The 20504-nt window shown below is 40.1% G+C and overlaps 1 protein-coding gene across 9 annotated transcripts in view; it reads left to right on the forward strand.

The window, feature by feature from the left end:
* Positions 1-20504, forward strand: part of DYNC1I2 (dynein cytoplasmic 1 intermediate chain 2) — a 160521-nt gene that overhangs the window by 24775 nt on the left and 115242 nt on the right. For all 9 annotated transcript variants that reach the window (XM_077447990.1, XM_077447992.1, XM_077447994.1 and 6 more), the window contains exons 3-4: positions 5022-5139; positions 11866-11980. In XM_077447990.1, coding sequence (XP_077304116.1) covers positions 5032-5139; positions 11866-11980 — 223 coding nt within the window. In that variant the 5' untranslated portion in view covers positions 5022-5031. The remainder of the gene's footprint in view (positions 1-5021; positions 5140-11865; positions 11981-20504) is intronic.

Genomic DNA, 20504 nt, shown 5'->3' on the forward strand with positions numbered 1-20504 from the left:
AATATGGCACAACAGTAAACCTACCAAGAACTGGATGTCCCTCCAAAATTGATGAAACGACAAGAAGAAAACTGGTCAGGGAGGTTGCCAAGAGGCCTACAGCAACATTAAAGCTGCATGAATGTCTGGCAATTACTGGCTGTGTGGTACATGTGACAATCTCCTGTATTCTTCATATGTCTGGGCTATGGGGTAGAGTGGCAAGGTGGAAGCCTTTTCCTACATAGAAAAACATCCAAGCCTAACTACATTTTGCAAAAACACATCTGAAGTCTCCCAAAAGCATATGAGGAAAATGTGTTCTGGTCTGATGAAACCAAGGATGAACCTTTTGGACATAATTCCAAAACATGTTTGGTGCAAAAATGACACAGCACATCTCCAAAAGAACACCATACCCAGAAGGAAGCATGGTAGTAAAAGCAGCATGGTTTAGGGCTGTTTTTCTTCAGCTGGAACAGGGGCCTTAGTCAAGGTAGAGGAAATTATGAACAGTTACAAATATCAGTCCATATTGGCACAAAACCTTCAGGCTTCTGCTAGAAAGCTGAACATGAAGAGGAACTTCATCTTTCAGTATGACCACAACCCATACATCCAAATCAACAAAGGAATGGCTTCACCAGAAGAATATTCAAGTTTTGGAATGGCCCAGCCAGGTCCCAGACCTGAATCCGGTTGAAAATCTGTGGGGTGCTCTGAAGAGGGCTGTGCACAGGAGCTGCCCTCGCGATCGAACAGATTTGTTTTTGCAAAGAAGAATGGGAAATTTTTGCAAAGTCAAGATGTGCCATGCTGATAGACATACTCGAAAAGATGGAGTGCTTTGATCAAAAGGGTCCACAGCAAAGTATTAGTGTAAGGGTGTGCACACTCATACAACCATATTAATTGATTTTTACTTCCCTCCGCCTAAAAAAAAAAAGATTTTCTAGCTGGCATAACCTCGGTATCTCCATGTTCGACCAGCGGTCCGGTACAAGATAAAAGGGGTCTCTGCCGCGAGATCACTTTTATCGAAGGTAGAGGGCCTCCCGCCACTATCCGGTGCCCTCCGCCTCTGCCGACGGCTATCGGATCCTTCTCAGTGCTGTGCATGGAGACGAGTGAGGGGAAGATGGCCCCCACCCGTCTCCATGACACTGCAGGGTGGAAGCGACGTCATAACGTCACTTCTGCCCATAGCTCTTAAAGGGCCATTTTTTTAAAGAAAATTATTTATAATATAAATTTTATTGCATTTTAGTATAAATATGAGATCTGAAGTCTTTTTGACCCCACATCTCATATTTAAGCGGTCCTGTCAGGCTTTTCTTTTTTCTATTACAGGGGATGTTTACATTCCTTGTAATAGGAATAAAAGTGACACAATTTTATTTTTATTTTTTTACCACTTTACGACCAGCGCATGCCGCTGTATGTCCATTTTTTTTTTTTTTTTTTCCGAAGAGTGATATTTTAGTAAAGGCAGCAGCTGCTGCCACAACCGAGATATCTATCTCTTCAGGCGCCAGTCCTGTGTGCGATAACGGTGGTCTCTGTGGCGGGTTCGCCGCGAGCTCACCGCTTTCGGCGGCGGGAGAGGTGCCACCCCCCCTCCCGCTGCTCTCCCACGCCCTCCGCCGCTTATGGGAGCCGTCGGTAGCGGCGGAGGCGATCGGGTCCTTTCCTGTGCTGGGTATGGAGACAAGTGAGGCTAAGATGGCCCCCACTCGTCTCTATACCATAGGAGGGCGGAAGCGACGTCAAAACGTCACTTCCACCCATACCTCTTAAAGGTATATGAGATCTGAGGACTTTTTGACCCCAGATCTCATATTTAAGAGGACCTGTCATGCTTTTTTCTATTACAAGGGATGTTTACATTCCATTCCTTGTAATGGCAATAAAAGTGACCCATGTTTACTTTTTTTTTTAATCAGTGTATAAATAAATAAAATCAATTAAAATAAGAAAAAAAAAAAAAAAAATATTTTTTTTTTTTTAAAACACCCCGTTCCGACGAGCTCGCGCGCAGAAGCGAGCGCATACGTGAGTAGCGTCCGCATATGAAAACGGTAGTCAAACCACACGTGAGGTATCGTCGCGATCGGTACAGCGAGAGCAATAATTCTAGCCCTAGACCTCCTCTAACGCAAAAAATGCAACCTGCAGAATTTTTTAAATGTCGCTTATGGAGATTTTTGAGGCTAAAAGTTTGACGCCATTCCATGAGCGGGCGCAATTTTGAAGCGTGACATGTTTGGTATCAATTTACTCGGTGTAACATTATCTTTCACAATATAAAAAAAATTGGGATAATTTTACTGTTATTTTTTTTTTATTCAAAAAAGTGAATTTTTTCCAAAAATGCACTTGTAAGACCGCTGCGCAAATACCGTGTGAAAAAAAGTATTGCAACGACCGCCATTTTATTCTCTAGGGTGTTAGAAAAAAAAACAATATAAAATGTTTGGGGCTTCTAAGTAATTTTTCTAGCAAAAAAAACTGTTTTAAACATGTAAACACCGAGTCTGAAAAAGAGGCCTTGTCCTTTTTTAAGTGGTTAAAAAACCAGTGTAAAAATAAAATGTAAAATAAGGGGAAAAAAATGTTTTTAAATGCGCCCCGTTCTGCTGACATTGCACGCAGAAGCGAACGCATATGTGAGTAGTGCCCGCATATGAAAACTGTGTTCAAACCATACATGTGAGGTATCGTCACGATCAGTAGAGCGCGGGCAATAATTCTAGTCCTAGATCTCCTCTGTAACGCAAAACATGCAACCTGTAGAATTTTTTTAAATGTCGCCTATGGAGATTTTTAAGGGTAAAAGTTTGTCGCCATTCCACGAGCGGCCGCAATTTTGAAGTGTGGCATTTTGGGTATCAATTTACTCAGGGTAACATTATATTTCACAATATAAAAAAAAAAAAATTGGCTAACTTTACTGTTGTCTTAATTTTTTTTTTTTTTTTTTTTTAAGTGCGCTTGTAAGACTGCTGCGCAAATACGGTGTGACAAAGTATTGCAACGACCGCCATTTTATTCTCTAGGGTATTAGAATTTTTTTTCTAAGTAATTTTCTAGCAAAAAAAATAACTTTTTAACTTGTAAACACCATATCTAAAAAAAGAGGCCCGGACTTAAAGTGGTTAAACATCAAAATAAAAATAAAAAACTAAATTCATATCAGAGTCCCAAGTGTCCATAATAAATCCACCACCCAGAATTCCTAAAAAAAAAAAATACAATCGATACAATTCTAGTAGAATTTCCACCTTAGATTCATAAACACCAGATGTCCTTCACCAAACAATCTGAGGCTTACCAGATTGTGTGACTCTTAACAGAGACATCAAACCGCATTTGTTGCCAATATAGCATTCAATACCCATATAGCTTGGCACATCACATAGTGATTCCTTCTTCCATTCAAATCGCCATATAAGCAAATGACATGAAAGAGAATCAAAACCACTTCCAGCAGTATAAATCCAGCAAGTATATTTATTAAAAATTGGTTAGAAGCACTAAACACTTGATTTAAAAGCCTCAGTCAAACGGCAACATCCAGAATCCTTAGCGATGCATGTTGATATCATGGCTTCTGGTCCCGCCCAATGTGTTTAGTCAGAAATGACGGCATCAGAGGAGTGGTTGATTTTATTATGGACACATGACTTTCTGAGATCAATTTGTTTATTTTGTAGTGTATACTGTATATAACTTATAGCAAAATGTTATATATATATATATATTTTCTTACTATTTTGTTTGTATAGCATATGCTAAACTGTGCTAGCTGCTTTTTTATATAGTACGTTATTCCTTGCAGCGCAGATTTTTCTTTTTGTGTTTGGATGGTATCTCATGAGGAACCTTGACGTGTGGCAAGTACCATTGTGCTCCTGAGCTTGGGACAAAGCTGGAGCAACCGTGTACATAATTTCAAGGCTCTGTCTCCCTCCAGTCTTCTCTGTATAGCTTCATATTCTCCGCATCAATCACATAAACCAACCTCCTACAGCCTAAGCGTCTGGCACCACATACAAGATGAAGAGGGTTTTAATCTTTGCAAACCAAAAGTACAAGTTTATTTTTATGATTTGTGTGTGCCAAAAATTACAGGTCCACTTCAACCCAGACATTTTGGGGGTTTAGAAATGTACTGCCAGTTTGTCTGGCAGCAGAGAAGTTATACTTTAAATGCTTGTCTTAAGTATTTTGCGGTCCTGTCCATGGATTAAAGGTGTTTACAAGAAATGCTGATGTGTTCTGACTTGTACTGTAACTTAAAGCTTGGGAGGAAGATGCAATGTGATTTAATAGACTTGTGTGTTGCTGAGATCTCTCAATTAACTATATAACTTGGCAGCCCCATTTCTGACATTGTTCCAGGCCCAGTGCTGAGTGACATTTACATCATTCACTAAAAAGGCTTGTTAAATGAGTTGAAAGGTACATTTTAGATATGTTATGAAAATTCTTATTGTTAGAATAGCTAAATTCCAGGGGTGTGTGTGTGTGTGTATGTGTATATGTATGTGTGTGTGTGTGTGTGTGTGTATGTGTGTATATGTATATATATATATATATATATATATATATATATATATATATATATATATAGTTGTTGCAGAAGACACAGTGGAATGTTTTTAGTGATCACTCCATGCTGAATATACATCTTTACCTCCTTGTCGCATATTTGTGTGGCGAGGCTCCATGTGTGGAGGATCTGTGTTACTGTGAAATTTATGTGGACTGGCAGCAAGTTTGGGAACACATCAGATGGTCCACTGAAGGCCAGCGTAAAGCTGGCTCAGTATTTCAGCTTTGCGTTGATGATGGTAAATCACAGAATGTGTAAAATGGAAAAAATGATTTGTGGTCACCGTTTTTACCATTGCAGAAATTTGGCTATTGCAATCTGTATAAGATAATAGGAGCCAACAGATGATTCACCACGCTGGTGTCTGCTCAGAGCTGAAATATTCATTTAGATGACGCCAGCCTTAACATTTTTTTCATCTTTCCAGATCTCTCATCATGTCGGATAAAAGTGAACTGAAGGCAGAATTGGAGAGAAAGAAACAGCGGTTGGCTCAGATCAGGGAGGAGAAGAAAAGAAAGGAAGAAGAGAAGAAAAAGAGTCAGGTGGGTGTATTAGAAGAGAACTGGTGTGAGAAACCTTTGATGGGAACAGCCATTTCCCTGGCCTAAATTTGTGGGTCTAGCCTAGCAAATGGGTATAACACTTCCCCACTTTCTAGCTTTAGTAATATTGAGGTGTCTTGGATTCAGCAATGTGTGTAGTGTGGGTCATTTCCTTGATCTAGTGGTTACTGCGATAGGGGTCTTACCACTGATCAGGTAATGGTTTTGTAGAGGTGGGGGTCATTCCCTGAATCAAGTAATGCTTGTGGTTAGAGGTTATTCCTTAAATCTAGTGGATATTTGTGGTAGAAGTCTTTCCCTAGATCAAGTATTGATTGTGGTGGGAGTCCTTCCCTGAGTCAAGGGGGGATTTCCCTGTATCTAGTGATTGTGATGGGGGGTCATTCCCTGTGTATGTTGATTTGTGTTGGGGGTCATTCTTTAAATATGGTGATGGCTTTCATACCCTGGATCTCATGGTAGAGTGGTGATCTTACCATGGATCTAGTGGTGATTTTGGTGGGGGTCATTTGTTGGATCCAGTGATGTTTGTGGTGGGGGGGTCATTTCCTGGATCTAGTGTTTGTGGGAGGGTCGTTCCCTGTGTATAGTGGTGATTGCTGTGGGGGTCGTTCCCTGGATCCAGTTATATTTCTGGTGGGGGTCGTTCCATAGATCAAGTAATAATTGTGGTAAGGGTCAGTAAACAGGAAATGGCAAAAAGCAGGGTGCTGAGGTTAATGCCAAGCATAAAACGCCTGAAAGAGGAACTGCGGTTATTTTATTTTATATATACTGTGATTCTGTACTTGCCAAATATGCTGCAGAAATCTCCCTCTATGAAGTCTGGCTGCATCCATTTTAACTGTGGGCAGCTGAAGCTGCTGCCTGTTCACTTCCCTATATTTATACACACACACACTAGAGAGAGCTGTGCGTGATGTCATAAGCCTATGCTAATGACCAGCCAAGAAACAGGAAGTGGGCTGTATAAGGTTTTTACTGGCAGAAATATTCATTTTTTTTATTTATTTATATATTTTTTACCATCTAATACCTGCCATACACGGTTCGAAAATCGTATCTATGAATTTCGCCCCATTAGTGGGCTGCAGCAACAGCCGATTTTCGTGCGGAAATAAAATTTGAGGAATCGGACATGTTGGAAAGTTTTAGAAAAACGAACGATTTTCTAATCAATGATGGGAGAATCGTGCGAGAAACGTAATAAGAAAAGAAAATGTACGGAGATAAATGAAAATTTACGGAGAGAAAAGAAGATTCCCAGCCAAGAAAATTTTTCTGTAGCAACATGAGGTGAAATTGAAGGCTTGGTTGGCCGAATTTCGAAAATCAATGGTGGCATCATCGGATCACAAAAAAAACGAATTTTCTGATTTTGAAAAGAAAATTAGTTCGAAATTCGACCGTGTATGGCCTGCATAAAGCTAAAACAACAAGGGCAGAAGATTTATTAGATGGAAAGTTGCAAAAATGACTGCAGGTCTGCTTTAAAGAGGAGCTCAAGGCTTCCCCCTAAAAAATAAAAATAAATGAAAGGCATGAAACTGGTAACATTTCTAAACTACAATACTAGAACGTGCTATATCAACAAATATAAAAGAAAACCAGGGTAAAATAACATGTATTCTAAAAAAGAAAACAACTGTGTTATAGTTGTGAATGAAAGAGTACAGGGGACCTGGTAAGTGTGAAGACTCTACATGATGCCTAAAAATACTCATACTACATGGTCTGAAGGGGGTCGGGAGGGACAGAAATCGATAAATGGGGAATCAAACTAAAGGGGAAAAAAAATACTAATTTCTCTTAAAACGCATGTGAAAAATGCATTAAGGCCAAATAACTAATACAGGCAAAAAAGGGAGTGATTGTCATTATTATAGTGCAGTATGAAAATATGACCACTACAACAAGACAAAAGGGGGTAATGGGGACCATTGACAGCAGAAAAATAAAATAAAAGCTTAAAAAATGATTTACATTTTTTTTTTCTTTTTTAATAAGTCATACAAAAAATACACACTGGTCCATACTTCCAACGTCTCATTCAGACCCCCTGGTGATAAGGTGCTGAGATAGTATGTCCAAAAAGTTTCCCTGTGGCAGACAATATAGTACCTCTCCACCGCAGAGTCACAGGTGGGATCTGCTCGAGGACCCAAACACGAAGACCCTTCGTGGAGCCATTATGAATGGACTTGCTGTCGGACACTATGATCCATGTTCCCTTCTTTAATCATCATCCTGTGCTCACCAAATCTGCTTTATGAGGCGATTCTGCCCAGATCCTACCGGAGCTGCAGAAGTGAACCACATTCCATCCATGTATCCATCCATCCATCCATCCATCCACCCACTCTTTATTTATCCATTGTCCATCTATCTTTCATCCACCCTACCATTTATCTACTATTGCTATAATTGATGTAATACCACTTACCACAGACTCTCTGTGTGTTTATCCATGGACTAATTGTCATTATATTGTATTGGATGTTTTGTGTAATATTTTAATTTTTTTTTATACTGTTGCCACTTTTGAGTCATTTTTACACGTTTCTTTTGTTTTTGGTAAGAGTTATTCCCTGGATCTAGTAGTGATTGTGATGGTGGTCTTTTCTTGGTTTTGCAGCGATTTGTTGTGGTAGATATATCCTGAATCTAATGATTCTTGTGGGGGGATTCATTCCCTCAATCTTGGTAAATTTTTTCAACTCCTGTGTTTGGACTTTTGTCATCCAGCTCAAATGTTTTTTTTTTTTTTTTTCTCTCTCTAAGTTTTTGATTTGGGGTTAGAACCCCTGTCTGGGTTTTATTGCTATCTGGGGCTTTGGTAGAGAGCTTTTCCCTTTTTTTTTTTTTTTTTTTTTTTTTTTTTTTTTTTTCTGTTGAAGTGTGAGCAGTTTTGCAAGACAAATAGTAGTTAAAACTTGACAGGGGTTCTAAACTTTGCACTCTCTATCCTCATACATAGGGGAGTAAAAAATGAGATGCATAGTTGTCTATAGAAGATTGCACACAGCAGTAATATAATGAGGAAAGATCAGTAACAGTGTTGAGTACAGAGCAGTAAAACAAAAAAGAGAAAATTTTACATTTTGAGTGCAGTAATTTTACTCCTCTTTAAGCATGTTTACATGTGTCTAAATGAGTATATTACAACACTGGCAATGAAGAAGAATTTCACTTGTCTCTATGCTTACGCACCTTTACTCGCCGATGCTTAACATTACTCGGGTCATGACACACTCATGGACTTTCTGTCAACAAGTTCTGAGTAAACTAGAGCTGCACCAAAATGTCAGCGGTCAAAACGGAAATGGAGTTTTTGGGCAAAAAGATGCCGAAAAACAGTGATTGTGCCGTAATTTGTCCCCTATTTTTTTTATTTTTTTTTACTGTGCTTATGGTGTGTTTTTCATAGGTTATGTAACTGAAAAACCACATTGAAAACGTAACATGATGCGTTAGTGATGCGTTCCTGCTGCATTTTCAAAAGGGAGGTGCTTTTTTATTTATTATTTTTAATTGCATTTAAATCCAGCAAGCAAGATTTTTAACACAATGGACCAGTGTTAAGACTGGTATGCAAAGATTTTAAAGGGATCCATTTTTCTTGAGCTTTTCTTGCACTAAAGGTGGCAATATTGGCACACAATAAATTCATATTCATTTACATTTGTGATATTAAATAAAAAGTTGGATATAATACAATTGTATTAAAAAAAAATACAGTAATACATTGGATTGTGAGTAACTAGGTTTACAAGTGTTTTGCAAAACGAGCCAATTATTATTATTTTTTTTTTTAAAATCCTGACTTGGTTTTTGCAAGCGTTGTCTCACAAGATGAGCAGGATTCCAGCCTCTGGGGTGTGCAGTACCACATGTGGCAAGAGGTGCGGGGGCGTTGGTGTGTAACTCTTGGAGACACTCCATTCCCGAGTGTCTGTTGCTCCCCCCTCACCTCTGGACACATGTGGTACTACATACACAAGCAGTGGCAATGGAACGCATTATATGAGTTTCCATTGATTCCTATGGGGAAACTCGCTTGGATTACAACCATGTTTGTGGAACAAATTATGCTCGTAATCCAAGTTACTACTGTGTATGTGTATAATATATACGGTATATATAAATATAATTTTTTTTTTTCAGTTTCTTTTCGGTGCACCTCTAGAGTAAACATCAGTAAATTATCACACCTGGCCTAAAAGTTTAGTCAACAGTTATTCACATTTGGACCTTTTGTTGTTGCTTGGGCCATCCTAAATGATTACACTTGTTTTGTTGATAAAGTAGAATTATTATTATTATTTTTAATTTACTGTGGCTGCAGTTTTTTGCCTCTGCCTTTACTATTGGGGTTATGCAGTGTTTAGCTGCTACTATAACTGCTATAAAACCGCCTTTTCTTTGTCATTTGTTTGCTCCTGTAAGAGCATACTGGGAAAAATATCTGATAGGCCCTCTTAAAATATTTCACTAGTAGTAAGAGTCGGGTCCAATCTGGCTAATAACTTTTACCTGGTGCCTACTTGTTGAGCCTTGTATTCTTTAAACAGTGGTAACTGTCATTTCTTGGTTACATAAAATTTGCTTGTGGGCTGCTAGGTTGTTTAGGTGGGCTTATAACCATTGAGAAAGTTTCCACTTGCAATTAGCAAAGTGTACAGCAGGGGGTACTAAATCCCTATCTAGTAAGTACTGTGATGTTTTTTGCTGTTATCTGCAATCTTGATTTGGAGTATAAATAGATCTAAAATATGTTGTCCACTAATAACTACTTTTTACTTTCGAGCACTTTTTTTCATAATGTATTTTTTTTTCCCTTTTTTAAAATCTGATTTATTTTTATATGTTAATTTAATCACATCATATTTGTACTGGAAAAGAAAACATTAAATCAAGTGCTGGATTCTACCTTTTGTTAGAACAACCCTTCTGACCGTTCTGCAACAATATATATATTTTTTTTTTATTGTTGACCGTACGCAACTTGAACTTTTGCTGATTCCTGCTGAATCAGCTAAAATTTGAGTCTTGGGTGGTCCTGTTGGCACCAGCCAGCTCAACAAAAGCAAATTAAATATCAACTGATCAAGGTGTCGGCTGAACAGTAATGGCATACGCTTAGATTCGGTCAATGTTTGGATATTCTGACTAGGGGTGCGCATCTTCACTGATCTCATGATTCGATTCCGATTATCCTGTCTGCAATTCGATTTGGCAATGCATCACGATTACTGCACATGGTGTTTATCCAAAAATTCAAGCAGTCAAAAGAACTACATTTTATTTTTATTTTTATTTTTCATCTGCTCTTAGGATATTGCGCTATTTGGGGAGGATAATTCTCATAAAGATCCTACAAGTTATTCACTTTCAGTTCATTACAGACAACAAAGGGGCATTCTTTACATCTAGAGGCTTCTTTGCTGTAAGAGCTGTTAAAATGTGGAATAGACTGGCCCTCACAAACTAGTTCTGGGCTGCTCAATAGATTGTTTTAACAAAGCCCTGAAATGCATTCCTGTCCTAAATGCACAAAATATAAGTGATAGTGACAGAGGGATGGGATCAGGCAGAAGGATAGTGTTGGGGGGGGGGGGGAGGATTAGGGGTAGGGATCAGTCAGAGGGGTGGATTGTGGGATGGATGGGATCAGTGGCAGACAGATGGTGGGGATGGGATCAGTGGCAAAGGGATGGTGGGATGGAAGGGATCAGGGGCAGAGGGATGGTGGGATGGAAGGGATCAGGGGCAGAGGGATGGTGGGATGGAAGGGTTTAGTCGCAGAGGGATGGTGGAATCGGTGACACTGGCACTCACTCAGCACTGGTGTCAGTCGATTCCCCCTCCTCCTTGCTCCATGTGTGTCTCTGCCTCTCTTCTCCTTTCCGGTGCCTCCAGTGATACCTCTCCTGAAGTCGGGTCTCCTCGAGCTCCTCCCCTTGCACTTTACTGGCTGTCAGCTCATCAGCTGACTTTGTGCTTCAGTGTCCATCTCTGTGGGAAGGGGAGGGGGCTTTATTCACCATGCAGGCTCTCCCTCTGTTTCTCCAAGAGGCAGACCATACACGATTTGAGCCGTTAATGGGCAGTCTGAATGTACCAAGTTGATCAATCCGCTTGGGTACAACCAGCCTGCTGGATTCGCTTGCAATTTTCACTAGTGGCAGCTATAGCCTCCTGGTGGGGACAATTGCTGGTTCTTCTGTCAACACTCTGTGTTGATGGGGGAATTGTGCAAATTTCTTTACTGCAACCCGTGTTTGCAGGAATCTCATTTGCACCGTGTATGGCCTGCCTTGCACAAGAATATGGTAAGCATCATTCCTATTGGGTTCTAGCTGTACTTAGGCCCAGGGCCCAGTGCTGCATGGCAGTAAAGATTACAACTTAATTAGCATATCTAATGTAGTATATAGACACAAAATCCATTTCATTCAATATTTTATTTTTGCAAACAGTGTGGCTGCTTTCTGTGAATTTTTTGTTAAAAGTCAAAGAAAAGGAAAACGAATACAAGTGTTGCTCAAACAGCCAGATGCTTGTTTTTAATTTTCTAACCTATGCTAGCAAATGACAGATGAAACTGAACTGGTTGCTATGGGCAACGCCAACATTTCTGTCCTAAAGTCATGACCCTGTGTGGCATTATCATGTTTAATTTCTAGACATTGTTTCTGTTGCTAGACTGAACAGAAGAAAGAGGCGGCTCCTCCACAAGAAGAATCTGACTTGGAGAAAAAGAGAAGAGAAGCTGAAGCCTTACTGCAGAGTATAGGAATTACCGCCGATACCCCCCTGGGTAAGAATACTGCATGAATGTTGCAACCTGCACTTGACCGCATGCTGCCTGCTCTCCTGTAATGCTGCCTGCAACTGACCTACTAATCACATAAACACCAGCCATTCCATTATTGACCAAACGCCAAACAGTGTATAAGTGGGGTTCTCTTTAATGATATTCCTAAATCCAGTACGTTCCAAATTATAAATTACAAACAAAGCAACTGAATTGTCTACATAGAAGCATATTTATAGAAGGTGAAGAATACGGCATTGTATTTTTGTTTTTGTGGTTGTTATAACCCCCTAAGTATGGCTGTTTTACATGAATTTGGCAGCACAGACTGGGCCTTCTGTCATGCAGCCACAAAGTCACATAGCTGTGTTTGCGCTGGGAGCGTTCTCGATCGTGTGGCCCCAGCAGTGACACCAAACTGTCTCTGACAACTTCTGCATCAGGATCCAGCAGTCTATTCCTCTGTGAGGATACATTTTATCTTTTGCGGAGGCTGGTTCAAAAAAAGTTTAAAAGTAGTAAAAATAATAAAAAAAAAAAAAAATACATAAAATACAGCTCAGCTCAGTGCTCGATCTAGTTTGTTATAAGTATGTTTTAGGTTAGATATAAAGAATTACATTTTTAAAGCTAAAGTGTTTTTATTTTTTTTATTTTTTTGCAATGCATTACCAAGGATATAACTGTAGCTGGGTATACACATAACGAAATATGGCTGGTTCATCAGGAACTGGACATATTTTGCCATGTGTGTACTGCTGTTAAACAGAAGCCGGGCCTAGCTTCTTTCAAGCAGACATGTTGGGAAAACTATTCTATCAGTGCTTGCAGCCAATGGTTGCAGTGCTGATCTGTGTATTCTGACAGGGTGGCGAGTCCCTGCTATGAGGAAGAGAGGAAAAATCCCTGGTACCGCACATCCATGGAGTCCTATGGTGGTATGAGAAGACTACCTCAGTCTGGGCTCCCACCAGGCCACACCTCCAACGCGTTTCACTCCACCCCTCAGAGCTTAGTCATGGGGGTTCCCTGCTGTTAGAATACGAAAGCACAGCAGGGCAGATCCCTACATCCACATTGCTTGCGTGGATGCAGGGATCCTTTTTTTTATTTTTTTTTTTTTTCCTCTTTTTTTTTTTTTTTTCCAGCCCACTGGTTGAATGGAAAAAAAAAAGCTGTGTGCCCTGCTTTACTTCTAATGAAGTGTGTCCCATGTCCAGATAGCTGCTGCATAGTGTAGAAATCAACTCCTCTATTGCTGCCAGGTCTTTCCCACAGCACTGATCTGCCAATAATGCTGGGATTAACGATCAGCCACATCAAGAGTGACGGATTTGCGCAGCCTCCCCTACTTTTCTGCCCGCCTCCTCCATTCATAGAACTTGTACTATTCTTACCTACAACGCAAAGCGTTTTGTGAATAGAGGACAAGGCAGATGGATGACAACATCTACCTCCTTCAATCGAAGAACTATTTGCATTCTAGGAAACAATACTATGAGTTCTATAGATGAGGGGGTGGGCAACTTTCACACTTGCAGTGGAAGCACCGGAAGATCAGTTCTGTGGAGGAGAAGATTTCTACACTGCGCAGCAGCCAGGTGGACATAGGACACACCTTATCACAGGTAACTTATATCCCTGGAGCTGCATATCAAATGTTACAGTATAACTAATCTTCAGCTTTTTAATTTTTATCATGTTTTCTTGTCCTACCTAAAAACACTGGCACCCACATAAAGACAAAAGGAGCACGCTACGTGCTCCTTTTGTCTTTATGTGGGTGCCAGTGTTTTTAGGTAGGACAAGAAAAATAGTTTACATTTATTACTGTGGTAATGTGCAGTATGTAGCTCAGTTTCATATTGCAGAGTGTCTGTAATGTGTGTCTGATACCTGATAATTAGATTTGGATTAATTGCCCACTCCAAAGGTAAAACATGCACTGTTGTCTCTGGGTCCTACTATGGGCACAAACAACAAATAGTGCACACATACTGTATATGGTATCCCTATATATTAGGAGAGTAGGAAAATGTATCTACTTTTTTTATTTTTGTGGTGGATTACAGTAATGACAAGAGATATATATCATATAATATATTGTATGTAACGTTCAGAACATTATCAATTAACATTTACTACTAAACGAATTCCCAGTTGGTCCTGAATAAAGGGTGTAATTTATCTGGATACACTGTAGTTGCAAAAATATTTACATTATGTATATTGGCATATGCCATCGGTCATTAGTAAACTTTGTGTATATGTGTGTGTGTGTGTGTGTGTGTGTGTGTGTGTGTATGTGTGTGTGTATATATATATATATATATATATATATATATATATATATATATATATATATATATATATATATATATATATATATATATATATATAAAGCCCTCCCTGCAGGTTGATTCTATAATGTGCTAGTATGCTCTGCACATTATGACATGCTTACCTTATAAACCAACCCCTCCAGGGGCATGCATCACCACGGCAGGAGCTTCCATCTTCTCTGGTCTTTCTTCCAGGTCCTCACACTTCGACTGTTTGAATAAAGGTCGCAACGATGTTATTCACTTGCACATGCATGTTGATGGCTCCTTGTATCCTCAATGAAGAGCATATTGGGCATGCTCTGGTGATGCCAATGGCTGCTGCAGCTGTAAATATCTCCTAAATAGTGCATCTTTAGGAAATATTTACTTTATCTACTGGAATGACTTATAAGCTTGCGTGTAGGTACAACTGAAAAAGCAGAGTTTATTACCACTTTAAGGGTTTTTTTTTTTTTTTTTTACCTTTTTCATTAATGGGTTAAAACATTTTAAAAAGTGTAATTTATTCCTATAAGCCAATTTTCTTTTGAAAAGCAGTACTGTTTGTTACACTCTGTTTTAGAGTGTAACAAGTAGCCTTTAGTTTTACATCTATACATTTTAAAAATCAAGGATAGCAACCAATCAGGAATGCCTATTCATTAGTCTAGTCTATAGTTTGTTGGTTAACCTGGGCATCTGCAATTGGTCTTTGTAGTGTTTGATTTTTCTCTGTGCTTTTGATCTAACTAAAGTATTGAAAACCACATTTTTTGGTCCTTTTTTTTTTTTTTTTTTTTTTTTTTTTTGGTTAAAAAGGAAAAGCAAATGTTCGCTACTATAATCACAGCAATTTTTTTTTCTTAATCCCCCGGTAAAATAAATTTAATATCTTTTGATCCTACCAGTAGATAATTTTTTTTCACTTTTGTTAACAGGGTGACAACACCTACGGTACGTTTTGCAGTGAAATTGCACAGCAGATTTGTCACCCTGTTTAGAACATAGTAGTTTTAAATCAACGTCATATTTATTTTTATTTTTTTTCTTCTTTGTACAGGACAGATTAAACAAGAAATCGCCTCCCCCCCCCCCCCTTTTTTTTTTTTTTTTTTTTTTTTTAAACACTTCTTACCCTTTTCCTGGGTTATATACAAAATACTTAGCCCTTGTACACACGGTCGGAGAATCCGTGAATGTGTGTGGTATGCATCGGACTGATTCCGTCGGAATATCCGTCGGACCCGATTTTCCAACTTGTTGGAAATATTTCCCGACCAACTGGTTCGATCGGACATACTCCGATCATGTGTAGAGAATTTTGCTCGGACCAAGTGCCACGCATGCTCAGATCAAATTCCTACATCAAAGCTATTGGCTACTAGCCTGAATGTAGTCCCATCGTAACGAAATTACGTCATCACGTTCTGAAAGATCGGATTTTTCGACAACTTTGTCCGACCGTGTGTATGCAACAGTTTCGGACAAGATCCGACGGATTTGGTTGTCGAAATCTCCGACCGTGTGTACAGGGGCTTACACCCTTCAAATCCAGGGGTGTTCTGTACTGATCTGCCAATCTGCAGTGGCACACCCAGTCCTGCACTGCCTATTCTTTTTTACGTCATCAGAAGCGAGCTGTCCATTCCTGGTTTTTGCAGCGGTCCCCCTGATGACCTGCCATGGCATATGCTGCAGATTTCCTCAAAACCTCCTGGGATGCTTGACTTAAAGTGGTAGTAAAACTCTGTTCGACTACTTGTACCTACAGGCAAGCCTATAGTAAGGCTTACCTGTAAGTACTGTGAATATCTACTAAACAGTTTAGGAGATGATCAGAATGCATGCAGCTGGTGACGTCGCCAGCGCATGTGCTGTAAAGGTCCGGCATACAGTGCCCGACCTTCAGAGCCCGTGTGGTAAACGGTGGCTCATGTAGTCGGAGGATGCAAACCTGGAAGAAATTTCTGTGACAGAAGGAAGCCATCTCAGTGGTGACAGTGCGGCCCTGGAGAGCTTCGTTCTAAGGCAAGTCTTTCATAATGTGCTAGTATACAATGCGTACTAGCACCTTATGACATTGCCTTGCAGGGGAATTTTATTTTATTTTTTCCATCAACTGTGGTTTACTACTGCTTTAGAGTGGTTCTTAAGACTGAAGTTTACCTTCATGCATTGTGTGCATGAAGGTCAAAAACCTGTTTACAGTGGCCCCCCTAGCCCCCCAATCCTTACCTCAGCCCCCTCTGATCCATCTATGTTCGAAAATGGCCTTGGCCATACAGGGACTCTCCCTCTTCATTGGCTGAGACAGCAGTGGGAGCCCTTTGGCCAATGAGGAGAGAGTGGGTGGGCAGGGCCAGGCCTTGGCTTTGTGTCTTATGGACGCATAGAGCAGTGGCGCCCCCAGGGCAAGCAGCTTTCTCTGGGGGCACTGCTCGAGGAGGAGGAGCCGAGAGCGCTGATGGGGAACCTGAAAAGAGGATCAGGGCTGCTCTGTGCAAAACCATTTTTGGGTATTAAAAAAAAAAAAAAAAAACCCACAAAGCTTTAGTATCACTTTAAATATTTCGGGAGACTTCAATCGAGAAATTGCAAGAACTCCCAATTGCAGGACACAAAAAAAGTTATTACAGAAATACATTTAAATAAAGGCTTGCAGTCTATAAAAAGAAATGCATATACTAAATTTGATCCTTTCATGTATTATCCCCAATACAATATTTATAACGAACTATCCTTTTAATCGTAAAGCTTAGTGAACACCCTTGTGCATGCTGCGTAAAAACGTATTCCTATTGGGGATTTTTCTTTTTTTATCTAATCTATAATTTATTAAATGCAAGTCTTGCAACAAAGTGGTGAAGAAATATAGAAATAATCAGCAGGCTGGATGAAGGGTTTTACAGTTGGGAAACGAGTTGCAGATTGACAAGGAACTAGCGATGACATACTGTTCTGGATTTATTAGTGGAGTTAGTAGGTTTAACAATAATGTTGTGCATCAGAAAGCTGTGTTTTACTAGGTATAAGCAAAGTGAAAGATTTCCTTTCTGAGCCAATCAATTCCCTTGTAACACATACCCAGTAAATGTGTATAAAGCTGTTTGAGGCCTAATTATATCCCTTTGTGAATAGTTGGTTTAAGGACAGTCACTTTTGGCCAGGTGTCTGCATCTTAACTGCCCTTAATTGGTTTGTTAGCCAGTTTCCAAGAAGCACCCTACAAGTGAATGGCCAGAGAGCCTGAACGGAGCCCCGCAGGTGGCCCACTCTCATCCTCTCTTCAGCCCAAGCTAGGGATTAGAAGGCAAGTCATTGGTAAAAGACTGGCTCTTGTGAACCGGCAGCACTCGCATTCCCCACACTGCTTATCTGTCCCCTGTTCAGATGACCTAAATACAGAGTCAATGTGTCCAGGCTCCCTACCGACAATAGAACAGTTGGGAAGTGCCGTAACGTATCGTGCTCACGCACAGCAGTCACATTACATATGCATATTTAATCGTTTGCTTTCTGCCTGCCATTAGATTTAATTGTACTATACAGCGCTACTTAATTTATGCCTTCGTTATATTTTAAATGCTGGAGACATTAAAATGTAACTTGTAAATGGCTTTCCTTTTTGTCTTATTAACTTGCATCCAGCGTGTATTGTTCTTATACTGTCAGGGGATTACAAATTTATCCATTTGGCATATTTGGCTTTACAGCTGGTGAGCGGTTAAAGGCGAATGGTGGCTTTACAGGGGCTAATTCAAGTGTCACCTGTGATGATCAAGTAACATAGGGTCACACTTGCAAAAAATATAGCGCACCTGTAGCGTTTAATATGTGTTTTGGATGCGTGTTAAAAGACGCATCCGACACACTCTAAGTATTTTTTTATTATTGTTACCCCAATACTTCATGTTCCTGATATGTGTCTTCTGTACCATGTACTTGTATGAGAAAGTATCCTGTTCTCTGTGTGGATCCTTTTATGTGAAATCCCTGGTGTTCCTGCCAGTCCCTCTGCTTTCCTATTAAAAACTGACCAGACTAAGCAGGAGAACACATCTTGCTCAGTTCTCTAGATACGCTGGGAACTCAGCCTGCTCTCCTCCAATGATCAGACTTGTCCTGTCACGCCCTCCGCTGTTCCCATTTACCGGGAAGCTCAATGTGCTGCCTCTATATATATATATATATATATATATATATATATATATATATATATATATATATATATATATATATATATATATATATATATATATATATATATACACATTTTATAGAAGGTTATTTTATAATGTATTATTATATCTATACACACATGTTTGCTTTTCGGTTTATTAAAGATAGCAGCGTTTTACTGCCGACGCTATGGGCGGTGTGGTGTGAAAGGGGTCCAAGGGGGAAGTGTGTGTGTTTGTTTGTTTGCTTTTTTTTTTTTTTTTTTTTTTCCAATTCACTGATATTTTATAAACGCTTGTCAAGCACGTTATGCATTAACTGTATATACGTGGTGTGCTTACGGTGAGTTACCAAAGACATGAAAGGATGGAGTTGACCAGCTTCAACACCTCCGAGACTCAACATGTGCCTTGATTTTTGCCGCACATAGACACGAAGCAACGCAAATGCTGCATGTTTTTCAAATGTAAACAACTCTGTCCACTGTCCACATTATCCATTGTAGACTGCTTTGATAGGTGTTTTGGTAGCTGCAAAAACGCATCTCAAATGCCTGTTTCTAATGCCATTGTGAACAGGGCCTAAGGGTGCATGACTAGCACTGCAATAAGAATACGTGCAAATACAAAGCATAGATTGCACAAAAGATTAAAGGATAAGCTCATCTTTGGGAACATGTTATACCTGTTTTTAAGGTGGAACATATAACATGTTCCCGCTTCTGCAGATGCTTGGATATCTGCTGCGTCTGTGTGACAGCAGTACGGGTAGAAGTTCCCCGTACTAGCTGCTACTTTTTGAAATCAGTGCAGCCATGCGAGGCTCCGCCCATGCGGTCGTGTCATTCATTTACACAGCTGTGTGAATGAACTACAAATACCGACATCTTTTGCAGCTGTCGGCTTGTAGTTCTCAATGAACTACCACAGTGACTCTTCCTGTCAGTGTATCTGCTTGCCCGTACAGGATGTGCCATGGTGCAATGCTTTACCTGCAAAAACAAAACTGGTTAAGTTAACTTTATTTGCTTACTAGATTGTTTGCTAGATTTTTTTTTTTTTCTTCAAAATGGTTTGTTTTCTTCAAATTTTATTATTGATTTCTAAACCATTCATATCAGGTTTTTGAAAAACAAAAGTTATACAAGGCAAAGGTGTCCCTGAGCACTACAGGTTATTCGTACTGATAGCCCAGCAGAACAGCTTGGTTTGCAGCTCCTGTTGTCTAAAATCTCCAAATGAGCTGTCTGATAAGTAATTGCTGGAATGACTCTTCAAGGGTTCATTAACACCATAGGGTAATGTGCATAGAAAACGGCTGTTTTCCATGTGCCCGGTTCACACCACAGTGCAAAGAAAAGAACCACCAGTAGTGTTAGCTAGTCAGGACTTTTCTGCTTTGTGCAGTGTTATTAGAATACTTGACAAGCTTTAACAATCTCCCACAAGGGGTAAGCACAAGGATTAGGCTACATTTACGCTGGCGATTAAGGCCGGTGCGAATTGTATTGGCAGGAATCTTCTGATTCCTGCTGCGGTTCTCAGCAACTAGGTGCTGCTGCTGGCCCTGTTCACTATGACAGGTTGCCAATGTCCACAGCTATTTGTGACTCTGTGTACAGCCAGCATTTACCTGTGGTGATCGCTGCTGGATGCACTTCATGCGTATCCAGCAGCAATCGCCTTAGGTAATCTCTTGCTGTGCAGAGAGCCGTAAACGGCTGTGGCCACCAGCGACCTGTTATAGTGAACAGGGCCAGCAGCAGCAGCACCTAGTTGCTGAGAACAGCAGCAGGACCTGCCACTACAATTTGCACTGACTTAAATCATTGGTGTGAATGTAGCCTCACCTGCTGCTCCTTAAGACCCCTTTCACAGCGAGGCAGTTTTCAGGTGTTTTAGGACTAGAACTGGCACCTGTAAAGTGCCTGAAAACTGCCTCCCTGGGCGCCGAATGTGAAAGCCCGAGTGCTTTCACACGGGGGCAGTGAACTTGCGGGATGTTAGAAAAAGTCCTGCAAGCAG

Source organism: Lithobates pipiens, unplaced genomic scaffold (genome assembly GCF_037356315.1).
Source record: "Lithobates pipiens isolate NorthernLeopardFrog02 unplaced genomic scaffold, aLitPip1_a1.2 Scaffold_22, whole genome shotgun sequence".
Lineage (NCBI taxonomy): Eukaryota > Metazoa > Chordata > Amphibia > Anura > Ranidae > Lithobates > Lithobates pipiens.